We start from the raw sequence: 22,939 nt of genomic DNA on the forward strand, positions 1-22,939 counted from the left end.
GTTTTGTGCTTTGATATTACTTACACATAGCATTATTTTGACCTGCGTACATATACTGAAAAATTAGAGCGTGAGATATTAATTCAGAGCTATTCAATCAAAAGGAGACTCAGTTCATTTTCCAACTTTAAATTTTTTTTAATGCAGAATATCCTGAACTTTTGAATACGATCTTTGTTTCAGCTCATCACTCCAGCAAAGTCTCACCTGCTCTACTAGACTTAAACTGTCTGAGACTCTTGGGTATGTCATATATCATTTAATTCTTACTCTTTTTTCTCCATAATACCCCGCTCTGAGAGCAGTAGCTGTTATTTCAGTAGTTGCCCTGCTGATGCTGGGAAGATAAGCAGCTCTCTTTGAAGTTGATAAATAAGAACACTATTTCCCTTGGGGATGCAAAATTGCAATCCTCGTAGGTTAGAGCAGGAATCAGTAACCTTTGGCACACAGCCCGTCAGGGAAATCCGCTGGCCGGCCGGGACAGTATGTTTACCTTCAGCATCTGCAAGTTCGGCCGATCGCAGCTCCCACTGGCCGCAGTTCGGTGTTCCAGGCCAATGGACTGCAGGAAATGGTGTGGCCCGAGAGATGTGCTGGCCGCTGCTTCCCGCAGCCCCCATTACAATACATTATCTACTGAGACTGTGAGCTGTTAGAAATTAGTATTTCTTTAACATGATGCTTCAAAATGTCAAGATGCTATTCAACTAAGGCCCCTGTATACCCCTTGATGCCAACTGCTTATTGTGCTGAAGAGGAACTTCTTTTTATACTATAATTTGCAAAATAAATCAGGCCTTTCTAATTCAGGTGGTTACTGCCATATTGGTGATGAACAAACTGAACAGTCAGACAAGCAACCCTACAACATGCCTCTCCCTAACATGCCTCTCCCTCTTCCCAACACAGTGCTTCAATAAAGCCCTGATCCTGCATGCTCTGTGCATACAAAATTTCCATTGATTTAAAACGGGTGGAATTGGGGACACAAGAATGCGATATATGGTTTTAAACATCTGGTCGTACTGATTTTTACAGGCTACTAATGATTAAAAATATAGAAACTGAGAACTTTATATAGAAAAATGAATTAGTTAACCTTTATTTCATTTCTCCAGATTCCCAAACCTGATCGACTTAGAAAAATATCCTTGAGTCTAGTAGACAAATTTACCAAAGGTAAATAGCCCTTTACTCTGACCAATTGGGTCAATATAGATACATTTTTTTTTAATAACCATTGACTCAATTTCTTAAAGGTTTTGCCAAACTATATATGATAAACTAATGAAAAAAGTTATTACTTCTTGATCTAACAAAGCATGCATATGAGGATAGATTCAAAAGCTTTAAAGGACAAAAAAGATTAGGGAAAAAACCCTTGATGCAGATATACAGGATAAATAAATTAAAACAATTTTAAGCAAAAAAGATTAATTTAACTATCAAAAAACCACATAAAATTGGCCACAGTTTACTTAAATGTGAACCAAAGATGAGCCAAAGCAAGTTCTGTAAACTATCTGTAGTTAAGTTAGAATATTGTATGGCACAAATTTTCACAAAAAAGTTAAGGCAGAGACCAACATTTTATATAAAAATAGCTGGTAAGGTTTCTAAAGAAGGAAATAACCATTTTTCATGATGAGTTTTGTTAACATAAGATTATAAATACCCTTATATATACAGACAAGATCAATAAAAGTGGATGGAATATTTCACTTGACATCCATCTTTCAAATAAACCAAGATCACATATCCTGGATGTTAACAGAGGTACTCAAGTTCAAGATCGGTAAATCTTTTTGCTACACATACTGATACATACAATAAAAATGCAATATAAATATTGATTTTTCACAGAGAAATTCAGAATTATACTAAATTTACAAAACTTGCCAAATTGGCTCAAAAGGACATCATATTAAGTTAAAGAGAATGATTTACCGTAACACTTTGTAGGCAAATTAAAATAGCATACCAGCTTATATAGTAACACTTAACCTTTCAGTAAAGTCACCTTTTTCAAACTTTAGTGAAACGAAAGTGGACTCTGTCTTGGCTGAAGATTGTTTAAACTCTTCATGAGTTCAGCACAGCTTGTGTGCTGAGATTACTTAGGAGTAGTATTACACTGGGCTTTTCAAGGTAGTTTTAAACCTAAACTTAGCAGCGTTATAGTGAATTATGAAAGAAACTATAATCAATATTTATATGGATGTGTTCAATTTAATCCAAAAGTATGTCTTGAATATAAGTAACAACAAAAATGATGTGGCAGTTACCTGCTACAACTGATATCTACTTTACAAGTATTGCATTTGGAATTTCCTCAAGTGAAAATGCTTTGATGGTGCCAATGTGAGTGAATCACATTTAATTTAGTGTTTTCTATCTATATGTGTATACATACATATATGTACACACACAAATGATGTATGTAATAAACTTGGTAAATTGTATTTAATTTTTATTAGAGAGCACAGCATCATAAGCCATTTTCAACAGAGTTTCCATAATTTTACACTTTTTATTTTATAATATTTAAGCACTTCCACCTTCAAAAAGTCAAGTTTGACACTTAAGGAGATCTTTTGCATTTAGTTTATATCCATGCTTTATTGAATGAAAAGCAAATTTTTTTTAAAAAAGTTTGTAAATTTTGTTGTTTCAACTGACATGTTTGTTTGCACCTGACTTTCTCCTCACACCTAACACATTTTTATTTTTTTTTTAAAACAGTCTGCAAACTATTTCATGGATTGGTGGGAAATTACAAGGGCACTCCTCTTTTTGATGTGAAACTTTCATAGGCAGTTTGGTCTGCACTTGGGGCCAAATCCTGATCCACTTAAAATTAATGAGAGCTTTGCCCCTGATTATTCTAAGACTCGGATTTGACTCATTGCCTGCAAATCAAAAATACTCTTTCTGTGCAGACAAGTGCAGCTGCAAACAAAAAACTAAAGATAGACTAATTTAATCATATATAGTGACATACCTAGTAGATTTTAAATCTTGCTCTTTTCAGTACGTAGCTGGGATTCATCACTTGGCTGCTCTCCATCACAGAAATTAATTTGTTTTATGTTAGGAAATGTCACATTAGTCCTTTGGCACTGATAGGGCTAAGTGCAATATCTATTGCCTGCAATAGCTGCGCCAAACACAGCTATCTACTTACTATCTTACTAATAGTATTTGAACCCAGAAGATGGTAACATTTCCATTGACCCTAACATATACATGCCATCTTTTCTTCCCCACATCATAGACTCAGACTCTAAGCTCAGGGACCATCATAATCATCTAGTCTGACCTCCTGCATGTTGCAGGCCACAGAACCTCACCCCGCCACTCCTGTAATAGACCCATAACCTCTGGCTGAGTTACTGAAGCCCTCAAATCATGATTTAAAGACTTCTAAGTTACAGAGAATCCACCATTTATACTAGCTTAAACCTGAAAGTGACCCATGCCCCATGCTGCAGAGGAAGGCAGAAAAAAACAAAACAAACAATAAAAAACCCAGGGTCTCTGCCAATCTGACCCTGGGGAAAATTCCTTCCAGATCCCACTTATGGCTATCTGTTAGACCCTGAGCACATGGGGAAGACCCACTAGCCAGGCACCTGGGAAAGAATTCTCTGTAGTAACTCAGAGCTCTCCCTATGTAGTGTCCCATCACCAGCCATTGGAGATATTTGCTGCTAGCAGTCATGTCATCATTAATTGCTTTCCTTTGTCAAAAGTTTGTGTAGCTTGGAAGAGAAAAAAAAATACAAAACTAAAAAGCATAAACCTTAAACGCAACACAAACACTTAACTAAAAATAAGTATGAAGTTGAAGAAAAATATGTCTATTGGAAGTTATTGCCCATTAAAAAGTTAAACAAAAAAAGTTCACTTTTTTATGTGGTCTTAAGGTGGTATTATGTTTCAGAGGTAGTATGTGTAAAATGTAACACAGGATTCTAAAGGATTTATTCACATAATTCGGTGATACAGTGAAAATCCTTCATATTACCACAGAAATTACCAGAAAGCATTCTCCTTAAAGGAACATTCTTTTAACATTTCTTGATTAGATATTTGCTTTGTTGTTAAATCACTTTTTTTTAATCTCGCATCCTCTAAGCAGAATGCTAGCCATTTTTGCTCACAGGGAAACAGGCTCTTTGATTTGAGTAAAACTGTGGATTCTGCTTTGGTGAAATGTGGTACAGTGCAACCTGCCAAAGACTGTTCCAGTCTTCTGGTACAATTTAGTTTTTTGCCCATAGCTTTTTTGAGGCTGCAAAATTTGGTCAGCCAGTGTGGTAAAATATTAATTGGCTGGACAAATCAGATGCCTAAAGGCGGCATTGATGCCTTCTGATGAGTAGCTAGTCGGAGATTTTGTTCCAGCCATTTTCTGACTTTGATTGGAAATTTGATAACCAATTAACTCATGCACTCTTGGATTTTTAGACAAAAAAAAAAGCAGAACATCATATTAAAAGTTGAAAGATTGCTTCCAAGATGCCAGACCCTCTATAAGTAAGCCAGCCTATCGTATAACTGGTTGTTGCTGACAGATCTGGGCAGTGGAACTGGAGGTAGTGAAGTACAGTACCGTAAACTAAGCTTTTGGTTGTAATGTTATCAGTAAACTTAATTTTGATTTGTCAGATGCTCTGCTTAATTTTCCATTCATGTGTATTAATCATTTTCTTTCCTCATGCCATCAGAATCCTGAAAGCGAGAATCTGCTGTTGCTAAGTGCTGATGGGAAAGGCAGTGCCACCCAACTAGTTTTTAAGGGTTAATCCTTACTAATATCGTAAGAATAGTACAGTTCTGTTATTAGACAGGTGACCACTTTGCAGCAGTAAGCTCCACAATAAGGTTTTCACCACACATATTCCTGCCATATAATTCTGATTATATAACTGCATTGTTATTTGACACCCATACTATCTCTTCATTTGGTGGGTAGAGGCGATGAACTGCTTCCTAATTTAAAATGGCATGTTACATTTTTGGTTTATCTCCTTATTTTGCTCCCCACTTGGTTTCCAAGGAGCTCTTGTTTTTCTTATCATTTTTAGTACTGACTTCAGTCACACAAAAGGTACTTTAATATTAAAGTCCAATTCCAGACACAAAAGTGATTACTTAAGAAAAGCAAAACACCTTCTTAATAGATCAGTTCTCCATGTGTACTTAAAGCCATATCTGCTTAATTTACTGACTAGAAATATTCATTACTACTCACTCCTGTTAGCACTGCAGGCACTACAGGAAACATTTTCAGGAAATTAAGACATGCAGTACCTCAAGGGTACAACTTTCCCTATGTATAGCAAGTTGATGAGCATGAGACATACTTTCATTTCTCCCTACAGGGAGATAGCACCTTATTGCTGATTTAAAATGCATGTCTGTTATCAACTGTCTTTTTTCACGTTAGACTTTCTCCAAGTAGGATATAGTCTTCTATAATCCATGTTGCAAAACATGTGTCAGGAATAAGCAATGTCACTGAAGTCATCCCTCACTGACAAAGCAGGAAGTTGGTGGAAGGTTCTTTAACTCATGGCACTCTTGCTGTATCTGTGGTTTAACTTTATGATCCAAAGAAGTGAAATGGCTGCTTTAATGCCTCCTCTGTGGTACCATAGTACCAGCTATGATTATTTCTCCCATTTTTTATGAAAAATAAATCCTCCTTGCAATCTATAGTGCAGTGGAAGATAAAGAAAGCACATTAGACGCTAATTCATCTACCTATGAACAGAGGAAATAATTGTAAACCAAAACCCTAAAAACGTCCAAGATCAACAGAGCCATCATTGCTTTTTGTCAGCTAAAGAATACCTAGAATTCATTCAGGAGACAAATATCAACATGTTCTCTTCTGGGCATTAGACACATCAGCTAGTTATCAAGACAAATTTAACTGGAAGTATGGATGGACAATATGAGGTCATAGGACCAAATTCTGCCCTATCCTCTATGGTCACAATTCCCTATTATTTAAGTCAATAGAAGATGCACCCATTGAGTTCAGGACTGAATCTGGCCAAGACCATAGCCCTGTGTTTGATCGCAGAACTGCAGAAGGACCTTCCAACCTTACCATCCACAAACATTTAATATGAAGAGTATGTGCACCTTCCTAGATAAGCACTGCTCCCCAACCAGATGCCAAGAGAAAGGGGGCAGCAAATGAAGAATTGGACAGAGACATAGGGGGACTTGTTGATGTCATGTTTACTGATCTGACCCTGTGAACTTAATTATTATATCTAGCTGTCTTTCTGGAGAACAGAACATCAAATCATGAAGCCATGAGACACATGTGGTGACAGAGAATGGCTGGAATGCAATATTCAGAAATGGCCATTCATGATTTTCAAAGATAATTATTCTTCCAAGTTTTTACCATACTGTGCAGTAGAAAAGCAAGTCTGCTGTTCTGCAGCCTCTGTCCTGTAAATCTGTATTTCCTCAATGTTTTTAACTAGCACTGGTAATAACTCACCATTAAGAGTTTTTTGTTTTGTTTTTCCATGTTGCAGGTATTATGGATAAAGGTTATTTTGAGGAGAAGCATGGAGGTACTCAAAAAACTGTACAGTACAGCTCTATAGAGCATCTTACATAGGAACATACTTCATATTCAGTATTTCTTCTTGATCATCCTACGTTGCTGCTGATTGTTTCTGGATGTGACAGCATGACTATTTTATTATAAATGCTCTGTTATCCTATATTGAAGAAAGTGTCAAAGCATATTTTGCTCAAAGGGAAACACTCAGTACAGACTCTAGCCAAGGAGTGTGGAGCCTAGGATTTTAAGTGTATATCATGAACCAGAATTCTAGTTTACTGAGTATAGGTTTGTTTTTGGCACAGTTCATCCAATCTGAACTTCCTGATTTAGTTCGATGTCATGTCAGGAAAAAAGCAAGTCAGAACAATACAAAATTACTCATGGCAGTGATAAAATTCTACTTGGCTACTAGTGTAAAAGGTGAAATTGCAAAAAGATTCATAGACCACAAAATTAAGAATTAGCTTTAAGAAGATGCTTCCTTTTGCCATCCCATGTCAAGGAGAAGTAATGGAATTAAGCTCCAAGTTGTGGAGCACGAGGGCTAGACACCACATTTTAAATTTCTTCAATAAAGCTTACTGAAAACATGAGGTTTTATTGTCAGTTGCAGGATCTTCCTGTCTAGAAATAGTACAGTTAATAACCCAGAGCAGAAAACCTATAATAAATCACGCCTATTATCTAAGGGTGTATAGTAATGTAAATTAAATGTATAATATATTTAAATACAGTACAGTGATTGTTTCTCACAGTACGGGGTTGAAATGACTGTCAGATTTAGGGCTGGAACGAAGTTAATACACTAACAGCATATTTATGATAGAATACATTTGTCCCTCAGAAAAAATGCTGACAGCAGTTTCTTTAACACCCGGGAACAGGAATTCAGTTTAAGAGAGAAGATGGACAGAGGGTGCAAACTCTGCATGGATTTTCCTCTTTTTGGACACTTAAGACTGTTTTTATTTAGAAAGACCAGATTGTTCAAACCTTACACCCATTATACAGTAAATAGTCTCATTAATTTCAGTGGTACTACTCACAGAATAAAGTACCATTCAGCGTAAGGGTGAAAGAATCTAGCTCTCAAGCTGATGTGACCTAAGGTTTTAGTGAGGCCGGTTTGTAAATGTTCACACTAGAAATTACCAAGTTCTAGCTGTATGCCACAATACTATGTACCATACTGACCTTATTTGAATCTGTCAGGGTGAACGTATTTATTCAAACAAGATGTGAGATTTAGTATGAATGAGCGGTGAGAAAGGATAAATTAGCAGAGAGTGGCTAAAGCTATCAGACATGCAGTTTAGAAACTTCAGCTAAATTTATTCTTTGTCAGCACCTGGAGTCTGCTGGTGGAATGACACAATGTGTTAAATTGGGCTAATTAGTCACTGAATCACACTGACGAAATTTGTGGGTCTCAGTTTCCAACATTAAAACAGCTTCGGAGGGAGATGGGATGAAAAAACTGTCCTTGGCTGACAGCACTGTTGCAATGAAATGGAGTCTGGTTTGTAGCAAATCTATGTAGCTGATTCCTGAATCTTCATGAACCAGAGCCTTTACTGTTCAAGTTTTATAAAATGAAGTGAAATAAAAACATCACTATGATGGTAAAACTCTAAATAGTGGTGTAACATTATCTAATCCCATCACTATAGTAATAATACCAGAAACAGTTGCCTTCTCCAGCAATCAAGAGTTTCCAGTAAAAGCCTAACAGTTTACAACATTTAGGTCTGCTTCTGTACATTAGTAATTTATTGAAGCAAATTAAACTTATTCACTTCATCTTCCAAGTGTTTTTCAGACATTTTTATCAGATAATGGGAGACTCAATAATTTGCTCTTATATACCAATAAGCACCTTAAAGTTTAATTTTCTAATTCAGATTTTTTCAGGGGTCCAAGAACAACTCTGCCCATTTGCCCATAACAATCTCATTTTTCCATCTGGATTCCCAATTTTCAGTCCACCTACCTGAGTAAGAAGGAGCAAGGGAAAAGGCAATGGTCACAATAAACAGGACTGGTAAGTCTTACATGACAAGCAATGTTGAAATGTTACCTAGCTGTGTAACTGCACGTTTATTTTCCACTCTAGGATCCCTGCTCAGAATAGATTTTACTACAAAGCAAGAATTATTTTGGAAAATTATAAATGACCCTAATCAAGGCTGTGATGCTAAAAACTAAAACTTCTTCCCATGTAGCTTTCTCACTTGCCAAAACCAAAGTTCCATATTCCTTGTCACTGCAAGTTGCAGTCATATCACATCACATTCACCCTTCAGCAAGGTCTGCCTAGTTTACCCAGGTTTTTGTTGACTGAATGATATCAGGTAACAAAATGCAGTTATCTTGAAATGCACATCTGTTAGGCAGTTTAAGCATTGTGTGTGTATATATATATTTTTTTTCTCCAAAGATCACAAACTGTCCGAGGCATTTTTCTCTGATAAAGACGACAAGCTGAATGAGGTATCATCAGGCTCTGGAGATGTGTGATTGAAATCCATCTCTTCTAATTCAGGAGGTAAATCTGACAGCAGTGCCTATGTTTAAAAAAAACAAACTTTTTTAAAAATTAATATTTGGACATGTTTTTCAAATTTCATGTTAACTCATTAAGTACTTTGTATAGAAAAGGATCACTTTTTATGATTTTTTCACTGATAATGGTGAAATTCCCAATACTAAAGGAGAAACAGTGCAAAAACGATGTAACCACTGTACTATTGCCGGATAACAAGTTTACTGCTTGCAAACACAGAGGAAAACAGTGGGATCTCAGCTATAAAATGCAAACATAATAAGTGATGGCAAATTACCATATTTCAAAATAGAAACTACCGTATCCCGAGATGCATACATAGGAGGATATCCAAAGGTGAACCTCCTACCATCAGTAGTTGAAGAGGGAAATTAATAATTTAATCTTTTCTTCTTGGGACACAAGAAAAATGCCTTAATATACTGGCAAGCGACTCCCTTCTACTCCTGCAATGTCTGTTCATCACAGTGATATCTTTTCTATTGTAGTTCTTCCATTAACAGCTACACTTTTCTAGTTGGTTTGATATATATTTATTATAGATTTTCTTTGTACCTTAGAGTGAATACATTCAAGGACAAACTAAAGAAGTTTAGCCACTACATTTTTTTCCTGAATGAAGATATTTTTAGGATGATTATATTTTACAATATATATGCAGGCTTGCTAATTGTTTCAGTTACAAGAAATACTACAAACCATACCCTTTGCCCACAAAGAAAAAGAAACGACATATATTGAAGGATTCCCAGAATGTTTTCATGGAATTAGATCTGTTCTATGGTTTATATGCTGTAACAAATGAATAGCTTGGCTCTGCACTATTGATTTATAGGTGTGTCAGAAGCAGAAACTATAATTTTTTAAGAAATACTGACAGTTGGCTTATGTAAGATAAATGTCTGAACTTACTGTTTAAATTTGGAGTACTTATTTTTATTGTCAATATTTATATTAACTTAGCACCAGTTGGGATTGGGGCCCCATTGTGCTGGGGTCTATACAAACACAGAAGAGACAATCCCTGCCTTGGAGGGCTTACAGTCTAAAGATTTCCAGAGAGGTACTTTCTTGGGGCCTTGACAGCTCCAAGGTATAGGTAATAAGTTATAGGTTATGAAGCCTTCGTAGATTACTGGCTCAAATCCAACCTTGAATGGTAATGATTACCTGTCATCACCAATTGACAACTGCTTGCTGTTTTTACATGTAACAAATTAGTGGCCTCATTCTAGTCCCTAGTGAATGGGTATCCTCCTGATAATTGATACTTGCATCCTTGTTGGCAGTCTCTGTAGAAAAGCCAACATTAAATCAGCATGTAGAGATGGTTCCTCCCAAACAAGGTAGACACACATTTGCAGAGCAATTTAGAGGAAGCTTGCCCTGCTGCCGCCAGTGCTATTCCTGTTTTGTGAGTAAACTCATATCAGTTATCAGAACTTCCAATCTGGTACATTTCACAAATGGGAAATCAAGTGGGAAATGAAAATAAAGAGATAATACTTTAGGATTTAAATTTTACTTTAATAATCATTTTTTTGCAAAACATATTCTGTTTATAAGATTACTTTTAAGATCACTTACTCCTAATCAATTTCTAGGTTACTGTGGATACAGATATAAATTAACTAATGTAAGTAATATTTGAATTTTAAAATTACATGGTTTTCATATCACTTTATATCTGAAGTGATTTAGGTGCTTAAGTCCAACTGAATTTCAAGTGTCAGCCTCTTTTGAGAATGGAACTTAAACTCCTAAATCACTTCAGATTTTATGAAAATTCTACTAGAAATATAAAGTGATATGAAAACCATGTAATCTTAAAACTCAAATATTAGATTAGTTAATTTAAATCTGCATCCACAATAACCTAGAAGTTGAAGTCCCAATCTCAAAAAAGGCTGACAGTTGAAATTCAATGGGACTTCAGTGCCTAAATCACTTCAGATCTTATGAAAATTTTACTCTATATCTTTAATTTCCAGAGGGCAGGTGGGTTGATTCCTTTTTCTGACTGTAAATTTGACATAAATGTCAATATAAGGGTAACAGATTTAAAACGTGTACATTATTCTCTTTTAATACACATCCAGATTTCTGCACCCTTCTGAAAGGAATTGCACTAACTTCAAAAGCAGATTGATGTCCAGTGTTATTTCTAGTATAAAATTCATTTGAAAAATACGATTATTTTAATGCAAAATTAACCCAAGATTTAAATTTTTCAAGTAGTACAATTAATTACTACATTATAAGGAATATATAAAAAATGGAACATATAAGACCATCTCTACGGATCTGGTCCTACATCATGTGAGTAAGCGATATGGGACTGGGCCGTATGTACAATATCATTAGTAGTTTGCTGTAACTGATGTTTCAGTTTCATAGTTTGACACATCTCCAGGACTCCAAATTAAGCTTTATTGTACATTGTCAGCTATGTTCATTCCTTAAATTAAATACTGTAATAAACAAGGAGCATTATTACTTTAAAAGAAGTGGTGATTAGAATATATAAATTTAGCTTCAAAATGTTGCACTATTTTTTAACATAAAAAACTATGTAACAAGAAGAGATATTGGAGATTTGATTTTTTTGTACAGCAGTATTCATTTACTGTACGTGGACAATCCCCACAACTTACAGTTTGTGACTGGAAAGCTGAACAAGCATACACGCACTCCTCAATCAGTATTCAACCTGTGCACATAAGTCCTGATCCAACAAAGTACCACAGCATGTGCTTAAAGTGAAGTAATGTATTAAAATGTTTTGCTAGATTGGCGCCATAGTTCCACCTAACAAACCAAGGAGGAAAATGGTAATGTTTTTATGAATGACTAGAAGAAACCCCACTATCACTATGGTATCACATTATGCATTACCACAGAATACCAGATCCTCAGCGGGTATATGTCTGCATTGACATCCTTGGAGACCACACTAGCTTACATCAGCTGAAGATCTGGCCTTCTGAAAGCTACCTGATGCGGTACAAAAATAATGATTCCTCAGAGCAAACAAAGACTAAAGAGAGAGTAGTTAAAGGCACCGGCAGGAATTGAGGAGATCTGGTTTTTACTCCTGGCTCTGCCACAGACTTCTTCCGTAACCTTGGGCAAGTCACTTATTGGTCTGGGCCTCAGTTCCCTCGCTGGAAAGTGAAGATAATATTTTCACTCTTTTATCCTTTGCTGTATTGTCTGTTTAGACTGTAAGGTCTCAGAGGTAGGAACAGTCTTACTATGGGGATGTCCACACTGCAATTAAAAACCCAAGGCTGGCTCAGGTCGAGGCAGTAAAATTGCAGTGTAGATATTTGGGCTCAGGTTGGAGCCCGCGCTGCGGGACCCTCTCCCTCACAGAGTCCCATGAGTGTTTAATTGCAATGTAGACATACCCTGTGTGTTCATACAGTGTCTATCACCATAGGGCCCCAATTTGATCTGGGGCCTGTAAGTGCTACCATAATATAAAATAATACGAAAATGACAAAAGACAAAGAAAAAAAGAAGTCTGACATAGTTGCTGCCTACTTCTTAGACTTACCTGCTGCTGTTCTTTATCATCTGATTTGATAGCAAGTATCAAGCTCCTAGTGAATGTCTGTAGTTCAAAATATTTCTGTTTGTGAGTCTCCAATTCATTTTCAATGAACCTAACTTCTTCATTCTGAGGGGAAAAAACAGATATAATTCTCCAAATAATAATTAATATTGAATAAAATTATGACATCAAATGTACCTATATTCAAATAAAAAGGAATAACCGAGTTTCCTATTGTTAAGATAAAAGTAAAATAGGTTAAAACCAAATAATTCTAGAGAATAAAGATTCCCTGTGAAAGTATCATCATGGAAAAATTCCTCAGGGTTAGCATTGTCTGACCGTATTACTTTGGTTTGATAATTAGGCATTAAGACAGAACAAGGCATGTTTTATGATGCTTTAGAAATTAACACAATCGGGGCATTCTAACTGGCTGTGAATGATGTCATACTAGGCCTATAATGCCCAGTAAATGCACAGGCCAAACCATTTCTTCCGATCCTATATAAACTTCATTTATTTATTTGGCATATGCAATCAATGATGTTCAAGGCACGAAGACCTCCAGGAAGCTGAGTCATTTTGCATATTAACTCCATGCATAATAGCAATCACACTACAGACAAAGCATTCAGGAGAATTACTGTACACCTCTAGAGCACTTTTAATAAGCACTGTCTTTTGGTTCCAGAGAGGAGAATCTCACCTATCACCTTAAAGGAAGTTTTTACCTCTCTCCCTAGCAAAGATAGTCTTGAAAATGTAAACAGACAGCAGCGAGGCTTCACTATTGCCACAGGAAGCTTGAAATGGAAAGAGGTGAGGGAAAAATTCCTAAAATTCCCTAATTCCATGGCACCCAGAAACACACGTTATGTGCAGTCAGCTAAGTTTGCACACCAAAGGATCACCTCAATAACCTTCCTCAAAATCCTAAGGTCAGCCCTGTAAATAGTGATGCATTCAAGGTAATCTGTTTTGTTTGGAGAATGGGAAGGAAATTTTTTCAAGGCCCATCCAAAATATTAAAGCTTGTCTGCTTCTCAACTTTCTGAGGTTGTGTCTGAGCCAGACACTGCTCATTCAGGCAGCTACTGAGCCACAAGTTGGATCCACTGAGCCACAAGTTGGATCCACTATTGCTGCTCCTGGCACCAATCCACCAGCTGCTCCAGTAGAGTACAAGGAGAAGAGCTGGGATCAAGCTGGTGCTGGGAGAAGAGCTGGGATCAAACTGGTGCTACACAGAGTGGAGGTCTTGAAGCCTGCCTCTCTTCCACCATTGTTTGCCTGCCTATAGTTTGGGGATAGTATTGTAGATGTGATCACAGGGTACGTGGGTGAGGACTTTTATTAGTCCAATCACAGATATTACTTCATCCACCTTGTCTCTCACTGTTTACTGAGACAGTATTAGAGGGGAGTCTATAAACTGTTTTCCCCTACCAACCCTGACTCCTACCCAAGAAAAACCTCTTCTTTATCTGCTTCTGCACTAGTTAGGAGACACCAACCGACCTAATTCAAAAGCCAAAGAGTACTCATCCCTAACCAATAACCTAACGAATCATTGGAGGGAACCTGCTCATAACTGCCAAACCACTCCACAGCCGATCTATTGCCACCAATGCCAATACAGGAATGAATCTTTGCACATTTAACTCCCCTTTCCATGCCTCCAATAGCTATTTCTTGGATAACTGAAATCCAACCTAGGAAAGTAGTGGCTGGAAATTTTTAGCATCTGATTGCTTAAAATAACCTATGTGAAATGAGCTGGTTGTTTCTCATTCCCAGTTTCCACTATCCACATCACCTCAGAAACCACAGTGACAGACACACTATAAATACCTAAATAGAAAAGAAAAACCACCACAACTGACATCCTTATTAATGGGCTCAACAAAACAGCAGTGTACTAGTCTCCTTCTCTCAAGATGATCCCTTCATGTCAGATTTGTGGCATACTGGTAAGGGAGTACGGGGAAGCACTGACAGTGCCAACACGGTAGATAAACAAGAGGGCTTCAGCCAGGCATTTCTCAGCCATTCTATAAAGAATGAACAACATGTATTATTGGACTTACAAAGCACAAGTTTAATATCTAGATGGCAAATCTCTTAAATCAAAAGTTCAGATCTAACTTCAGGTTCAGTAAGTACTTCAGCTAATTCCCACATACACCTTACTAGACTTACTGCACTGTATATATTCTAAGTTAATTTCTTGAACATAAAGATATAATTTTCCCCAGGTATTTCCCTTTGCAAAGATCAGGTTATGTGACGATTATATGTCGTTAACTACCTGTGTTCTGTTTAGATTTTTCAAGATTAAGAAAATGGTGTATCTGCAAAAGGTGTCCAAATGATGGCGCTGAACATCAGTTTTCCACAGGATAACAACTGTTAGCAATATGCACAAACTACATCACAGCCAGTGCAAGATTTCTCCCATACATAGTCTTCAGCCTTCCTTACCACACGTGCCTCAATTCTGTTCTGGAAGACTCAGTTTTAGGGATGAGAGGGTAATTTGGTCTCCATGCCAATTTAGCATTTTCTTTTTGCTGTGACTCCCAAGAGATTGTCAGCTTTGGTAGCAGTTTTTGGCATATAGATTCGCATCTGCTAGAAACTGAACTGAGAACATCAAATTATTTTGCAACCATGTTTTTCTCTTCCTACATTTATTCATTGCCTAGCTAAGAATTTCTGAATGCAAATAATACTCCACACATACACACAACGTGCTTTCATGGTTATGCTGTTCATTAAGCTCCTGGGAGAAATATGTTTAAAACTTCACAATATAGAGCACCTAGAAATAAAGAATTAATAATTAGCACTAGGAAGCTTGATTGCTAGTGCCATAATAGTGATGTTACAAAGTAATTCTTTCAACAAACATTGGACTTAACATGCCATTAAAATAAACACAGCAAAACATTATTATTTCAGTTAACATTAGATGTTCATTTCTTTGAAAAAAATGTAAGCCTTCCTAAATTAAAGGAGTGTAGGTAAACTGCATACACTATATATTTCAACAACCAGGTATGACTGTGTTTCTCTTATTGGATTGATAAAAATGCAAATCAGAACTCAAAGTGGCTCTTTTTGATCTAATAATTTTTGAAGGCATATCCTTGTTGTTTGGCTCAAACTGTAAATTAATTTGAAAAATCATCTTCTGTAAATGTATAAATGTACATGTTTGCAATTTGAGATGTGGAACTGTAGTTTGCTGCAGATATCAGAATTTGTAGCTATTTTGTAGATTGTGCATAACTTACAATGAACAAATTATAAAGTACAACTATTCTAATAGCAAGAAATTAAGGAAATTGTGTTAGCACGATTTTATTTTTCCCTTTATTATTCAATATAAAAAGCCAAATTTCAAAATCATTTAAAATTAGGTCCACACATCTGTTCACATGATCATTTGGGCCTGCAATGATGAATATAAACCAATTCCTACAGAAGCTTTCAGGTTTTCATGGTAACAAACGATTGCATGTGTAAAATCAGAAGTCTAGTTAAAAGGCATCTGAAAACTTTGCCAAAAGTATGTGCCAAAAGGTTCTGCAGAATAGGCATTCATTTATTTTATTGTATTATTTTAAAAACCTGTGAGACTTAATAGTATGTTCTGGATATGAAAGTTCTGCGTACAGGTTTGTTACAGACTGGCTATAATTTCACATTAATAAAACCTGTATTTCAGTTAAGCTTAAGTGATAATCAATTTCTCATCTATGCCTAACAATCAGGGATGAATTTTCAGCAGATCCAATCTTGGTTGATGTAGCTATTTTTGTATACAAAACACATTTTCCATGAACAAAATGGACAGTTAAACATGCATTTGCCCCTTATGCAAGCTCTTAGGCAACTGACAAACATTGTGAGCTGACTTTTAGGGGCTTGCCAAAGAGTTGGTCCTAACAAGACATTTAATATAGTAGCTTAAAGAAAATAGTCTCTTACTAGGATTTGTTACTGATGAAAGCTTGTAAGTCAGCTATTTACTCAGGGCTTTGGTCCAGTAAAAGCTAGCATGCATATTTATGCAGAGAACATGTGACCATGAAGACTAATAGTTTATGTCAAAACGTAATAAAAACAAACAAGATTCTGTAGGGCATGCTGTCACAACAAGCCATTCAGTTCAGTGACAAGTGACATTAAGAAAAGGTCATTCGCCATCCATATTCATCCTGCATTGCCCTTACCCAGAACACACTGCCCAGAGGATTCATTTTTGTGCCCTAATGGGTATTGTCTATTTTACTTTTAAAAATAATTTATTGTTTTAGAAATGGGTTCTATTCTAATAAAATCTGTATATTTTACAAACAAGAAAGTTACAAATTTGTCAGTTTCACACAGAAAACACAAAGCATAAAATGAAGCCATCACAACTCTTAGGTGAGCAATAACAAACATACAACCTTTACAATTTTGGCAGAAGATCCTGAATGTCAGGGTATCCAGCATTTTTTTCATGTTACTATTTCAAAGACAACTCTATATAGTCATTTTATAACCAGAATGAGCAGCAATGTTGTTATACTGTGATCTACATTATTAAAGCCATTGCTTTCCTCAGGCCTCCCTGCTTTATTAGAGGACTCTAGCTGTTATGTTGCCTCCCAATTCTGGCACTATTAGGCTATATATTTAAAATGAAGTGCAAAAGAACAGACTCCTGGCACAAAGAAAGTCTGTATTTGAGAAAAACGCAGATTTTGCTTAAAAAGATAAATGAAAAAGATGGTATGTTTTAAATGCTAAATAAATTGCCTTGGTGTGAGACACCACTGGAAGCTGCTAGAATCACAGTAATTTAGCTGCTATGAAGGACTGATGCTGCTGTTTCTTTCTGTATTCCTTTCATTTTGCAGAAACAAGGATCCAGTGGCTAAGAACCCACAAATAGATGATTGAGCTACTATCACAGCCTGAATGCTGGAACAGAGGCCTTCTTGTGGCTGGGGTGAATTCCACCCTTCCACACTCCTCCCTGCAAAAAACCCTGTTTGAGCCTTCTGTGTAAAGGGAACATCTCTCTCAGCATTACAAGACCTCAATCACTTACCTTATAATCCAAAAGAGAGCTCATCTGATCCACTTCAGAATTACTAATCATATCACTTTCTTCATCATCTATAATTTCGATTTTCTGAAATAGAAGTGAAAGTATTTCATTCAGAAAACTAAATTCTTGAATTTCTAGCTTACTAATAGAAGTCTCTACGTTACTCTACTATTAGACCTAAGAAACAATAATTGCAGCTCTCAAATTATAATGGAAGAGTCTTAAGAACGTTTCTTTTGCCTATTTACAAATTATTTTGAATTTCTGAGTACCCATTAGATGGCGATCATGCACTCTGTTCACATGCAAAGCTCTAGGGAAGAAGCTGCCTGAGGCAGTGTACACTCAAAGTTAGGACAATGTTGCCATGGTGACTCACTTTGTTTATGGTGGAAGAACTAGCAGCTGCCATATTTTTGTTGATTAAATTGCATACTGCATTCTCCTTGCAGCCTGCACAGGGGCCTTGGGGGAAAATTTATTTCTTCTACAGACTCTTTGTGAGAGATGTCATACCAGCCACGTGGAATGTTTATTCCTCTAGAATCAGAAGGCAAGACAGACACAATGATGAATGACTGCAAACCAAGGAATTTCCTACTGGCAAGTCTTGCCTGGTTTAATTCCTGCCCTTCTAAAGTAAAATGTCTCTTCTTTTAAAAATGGTTCCTCGTCTAGTCTGTTTTAGGACTTTGGCAACAATATTGTGATAGCTCCAGGAATTGACCCAGTCTTTTTTGAGTAAAATGATCTAACAGGGAGGGGCCTCAAATTTCCTATGCTTCTTCTCCTTCTTCCACTAATTTCTCTGTTTCTAATGGTGCTGGTAGGAAATTAGGGAGTTCAATTATATATTGTGAAAGAAAAATACATTTGTCTCCACCTGTTGAAACTCTGAGTCTAGACGTATGGAGACTAAGAGAAGGGCCATCATCCAAGAGGAAGAACATCCTCCTTTTGTAAACATTCTAAGACAATAAAACTCTATTAAGGCAAAGACAGGTTGAGAGTACATATAAGTGATTTATGGGTAGAATCCAACCTGTGGGCAGAGGGAGGTGTGTGAGTGAAGGGATTCCTTCCTGGACACCATATGATGTTTCCAGTGAAGGTATAAAGGGAAAATGAGGACAGTAAGGAGATTTTGAGGGGATAGCAAAGAGGGGGATTCCCCCTTTATTTCCTGCAGAAGTTTGCATTAGAAGAACTCCAGTCCTGATCATAGCAGTCCCTTCCAGTGCTCCACCTCTCATAAACATTTGGGGGCTTGCTGGGCCCCCTAACATCTACTGCAGTTACTGGCATGTTCTTCGGGGCCAACCAGCTCCTCCCACAACAAATCTCAGGAGACAGGTTCAAGTTCTAACAAGCTAAATTTGTTGTCCAATGAGCCTACACAGGATCTTCAGCCTTCTGAGGAGCCTCTATTGGTTCATCAGGGGGCTGGCTGACTTAATCCCTCCCCCCCCCCCCAACAGATCCTGATAACTATCTGAGCTCCAACCATCAATCCTGAACCAATATTCATTGGTTTGTGGAATTCCAATGTGGGAAGAAGCAGGAAAGCTAAAATCCAGTTTATGACAGAAACTCAATTGTGACTTAACTATGGAGAGCTCACACATCATTGATTCTAAGGTATTTAAATTTTACCATAAAAATTAACACATTTTTCCTAAATTCTATAACCAACTGCCCTTTTTATCTGTGTTTATTTTTATATCCTAATCATTTGAAAATTATTTAAACTAAACACTGTTCTATTAAACAGCAATAAAATTGGTTAATTTTATTATACCTTAGCTCACAGAGATTAAATACTGATTGAAATAGTGGAATAAAAGCCTGCCCCTAATACCATTATGTTCCTCACTGATCCCACCACCTTCAACAACTGAGAAATATACAGATTCAGTAATTTCAGCTGTTTGCAGTTTCTCTCTTTGATTTATTGGCAAGAATGCCAGCCTCCTATCACAAACTGACTTATATTCATTCCATCTGCTGGAAATCGAATTTAAATATGAATAAAAATAAAAACTACCTATGGGCACTGTAAAAACCTCTAAACGTGACATGCTTTGTTCTGTCATAACACACTTTCAATATCATTCTCACCTCACTGGAGTTTTTTCTCAAAAATATAACACATTGGAAAATACCACATAAGTGCTAAATACTGTCAAAATAAACATTTTTCAACATAAAATATGGTAGCAATACTGTATTGTAATTGAAAGAATTTATGTTTAACACAGGATTAACACTGGCCTTTTACATTCTTAATTAGATCTATATTTGAAAAGTGCAACTCCCCCAATTTTTCACAGAATTAGGTAAAAACACCCAGACACAAGTCTTAATATTTGACAGAATTAAAAATAAATTGATAATAAAAGTATATGAACCAAATTCATCAACAGCAGAAGTAAGGCTACCTCAATGTAGTCAATGGAGTTGTACCTTACTACTCAATGGTGAATTTGTCCCTATATTGTCATGCAGTACACGGGGCGTTCCGAGACACAAAATTATTAAACACATTATAGTGAGGCCTGTACTGAGGACTCTGGGGCATCTGGTCTCTGAGGTTCACAGAACATCTCAGGCTTGCTGTAATCAAATAAGGCATCAGTAATGGGAGAAGCTTGGTATGGCACCTCTGCACAGAAGTTCCTTGCTGGATCAGGGCCTAGCCATTCAACCTGAATTTAATTGTTTCAGGCCTAGCTAGTACACCAGAACTAAGCAGGACAAAATACTGTTTCAGCACTTCCACATGTCCCTATACACAGAGCATAACTCTACTGAAGCAACAATGTTCCCGAGCTGAGTAGAGTCGAAGAATTACTTAGCACTTCGGAGATGAGAAAGACTAGAATGTAGTAATGCAGTTACACTAAGTAGCCTCCTAAAACACAAGATTTCTACTCATTAAATTATATGGAAAATATTTTTAATTTTTTCATTGAATATGCACAATTCTATCAATACCTGCTTATTTTTAGTATTCAAGTTATAAAACAGGGTTCTTTTTAGCAGAACATGAAACTGAAATCTTCACTAACTTAGAAATATTGCTTTTGGAAGACAGTTTATACAGTAATAATTAAGAAGGTCTAATTGGTAGCATATGGAAAGTGTACATACCACATTATCTGCAGATAATGTATTTTGGTCCTCTTCTTTGTGACCAATTTCTTCATTTTGAATAACTTCACTGCTTTCTTCTGCAGAAATAAATGAGCTATTATATCTTCCTTGGAGTTCTAGCTTTAGTACCCTAATGCCCTTTTTATGGAATTCCTTTAAGATATATTTATGTGGTGATGTCTTCTATGATTTAAGCCAAAGTTTTTGTAATTAAAAAGATTGCATATAATTAATATTTGACACAAACATTTCAAATCACATTTATACCAATCACTACCAAAGACAGATAGACATTTTTGTCAGTTACTCTCCTACATTATACACCAAGTTCTCACTACTTATAGCTTCAGGCTTGGTTTTTCAAAGGAGCTTAAGGAGTCTGGCACCCAACACCCACTGAATTTCGACAGGAGTTGGGTGTTGAACTCCCTAAGGCTTTGAAAATCCCAGCCTAAAAGATTAGAGTACATATGTGTGTGGGTTTGTCTGTCTGTGTATCTAACTCGCATGCATACACCCCCATATTGGTGCACTGGAACCACTAAGCCCTGGTCTACACTACAAAATTATTTTGGCATAACTACATTGCTCAGGGGTGTGAATAATCCACACCCCTGAGCAATGTAGTTATACCGACTTAAGCAGTGGTGTAGAAATCGTTATGTCAGTGGAAGAGCTTTTCCCACCAACATAGCTACTGCCTCTCACAGAGGTAGTGTTATTAAGCTGATGGGAGGGCTCTCTCCTGTTACCTTAGAACGTCTTCACTAGGAGCACTACAGCAGTGCAGCTGTGCCACTGCAAGTTTGTAGTGTAAACCTGCCCTAAAATTAATCCTGAAAACTGAAAAAATACAATACAGTGGGATCAGGATTTGGCCATACTGAAATCAGTGACAATACTCTCATTTATTTACTTAATCTCAGTTTTGACCTATGCTATTTATTTCCTCTCCACAGGGTTTCCCTCACATAAGGAGTACAGAATCCCCCCCACTTTTTTTCTTTTTTTTTGTTTGTTGCCAAAAGTCCCCATTGTTCTAATCTAACACTGGGAATTTATATGGGCAGAGTTACATCTCTCAGGAGTGTGAAAAATCCACACCGCGGAGAGACATAGCTATGCTGACCTAACCCCCAGTGTAGACAGTGCTAGGTCAACAGAATTCTTCCATCAACCTAGCTACTATGTCTTGGATTACCTATGCCAATGGCAGAACCCATGTGCCACTGTAGCAGTTTAAGTGTAGACATACCCTAAAACATTCTGCAGTTTGATTTTGTTCTCCTACACTTTTGATGTCTTTCCAATTTTAACATCTACAAATCTAATCCTGGCTGAATGTACATCAAAGAATCACTTGAAAAAGACATTAAATGATGCTTCTTTGTTTTGTTTAGTTGGGGCTTGTCTACACTTAGAACATTGCAGCAGCACTTCAATGAAGATGTTACTTATGCAGACGGGAGGGGTTCTCCTGTTGGTGTAGGTAATCCACCACCCTGAGAGGTCGATGGGCGATTCTCCTATCAACCTTGCGCTGCCTACACCCGGAGTCAGGTTGGTTTAACTGCATTGCTCATGGGTGTGGATTTTTCACATCCCTGAGCAAAGTAGTTCTACCAACTTAATTTCTTAGTGTAGACCAGGGCTTGGTCCTAGTATCTCTGGAAATTCAGAGAATCCTGGCCAAGGCTAGCACTAATAGGAAGGTCCACTCAATGAAGACTGACAGTTGCTTCAGCAATGTGATTAAAAAATCTCTTCCAACTACCTGGTAGTTTTCAACAATGCAGTGATCCACGGATTCCAGATTGAGAAACCACTGCAACAGATATTGATCTGAGGTTTCATGCTGTAATGCAATGACTGTATGCCTATATGTGTTTTAATACTGGGAAATAATGTTATAGAAAAGGGGAAAGAGTCTAACTCATTAAACTACATAAGCAAAGCTAC

The 22,939-nt window shown here is 36.8% G+C and overlaps 1 protein-coding gene across 3 annotated transcripts in view; it reads right to left on the reverse strand.

The window, feature by feature from the left end:
* Positions 1-5,013: 5,013 nt before the first annotated feature.
* Positions 5,014-22,939, reverse strand: part of HDX (highly divergent homeobox) — a 90,258-nt gene continuing 72,332 nt past the window's right edge. For all 3 annotated transcript variants that reach the window (XM_050965042.1, XM_050965040.1, XM_050965041.1), the window contains 4 exons: positions 20,978-21,057; positions 17,828-17,911; positions 12,724-12,846; positions 5,014-9,165 (listed from right to left, as the gene is read on the reverse strand). In XM_050965042.1, the coding sequence (XP_050820999.1) occupies positions 9,040-9,165; positions 12,724-12,846; positions 17,828-17,911; positions 20,978-21,057 (413 nt within the window). In that variant the 3' untranslated portion in view covers positions 5,014-9,039. The remainder of the gene's footprint in view (positions 9,166-12,723; positions 12,847-17,827; positions 17,912-20,977; positions 21,058-22,939) is intronic.

The sequence above is a fragment of the Gopherus flavomarginatus genome, chromosome 8 (assembly GCF_025201925.1).
Source record: "Gopherus flavomarginatus isolate rGopFla2 chromosome 8, rGopFla2.mat.asm, whole genome shotgun sequence".
Taxonomy (NCBI): Eukaryota; Metazoa; Chordata; order Testudines; family Testudinidae; genus Gopherus; species Gopherus flavomarginatus.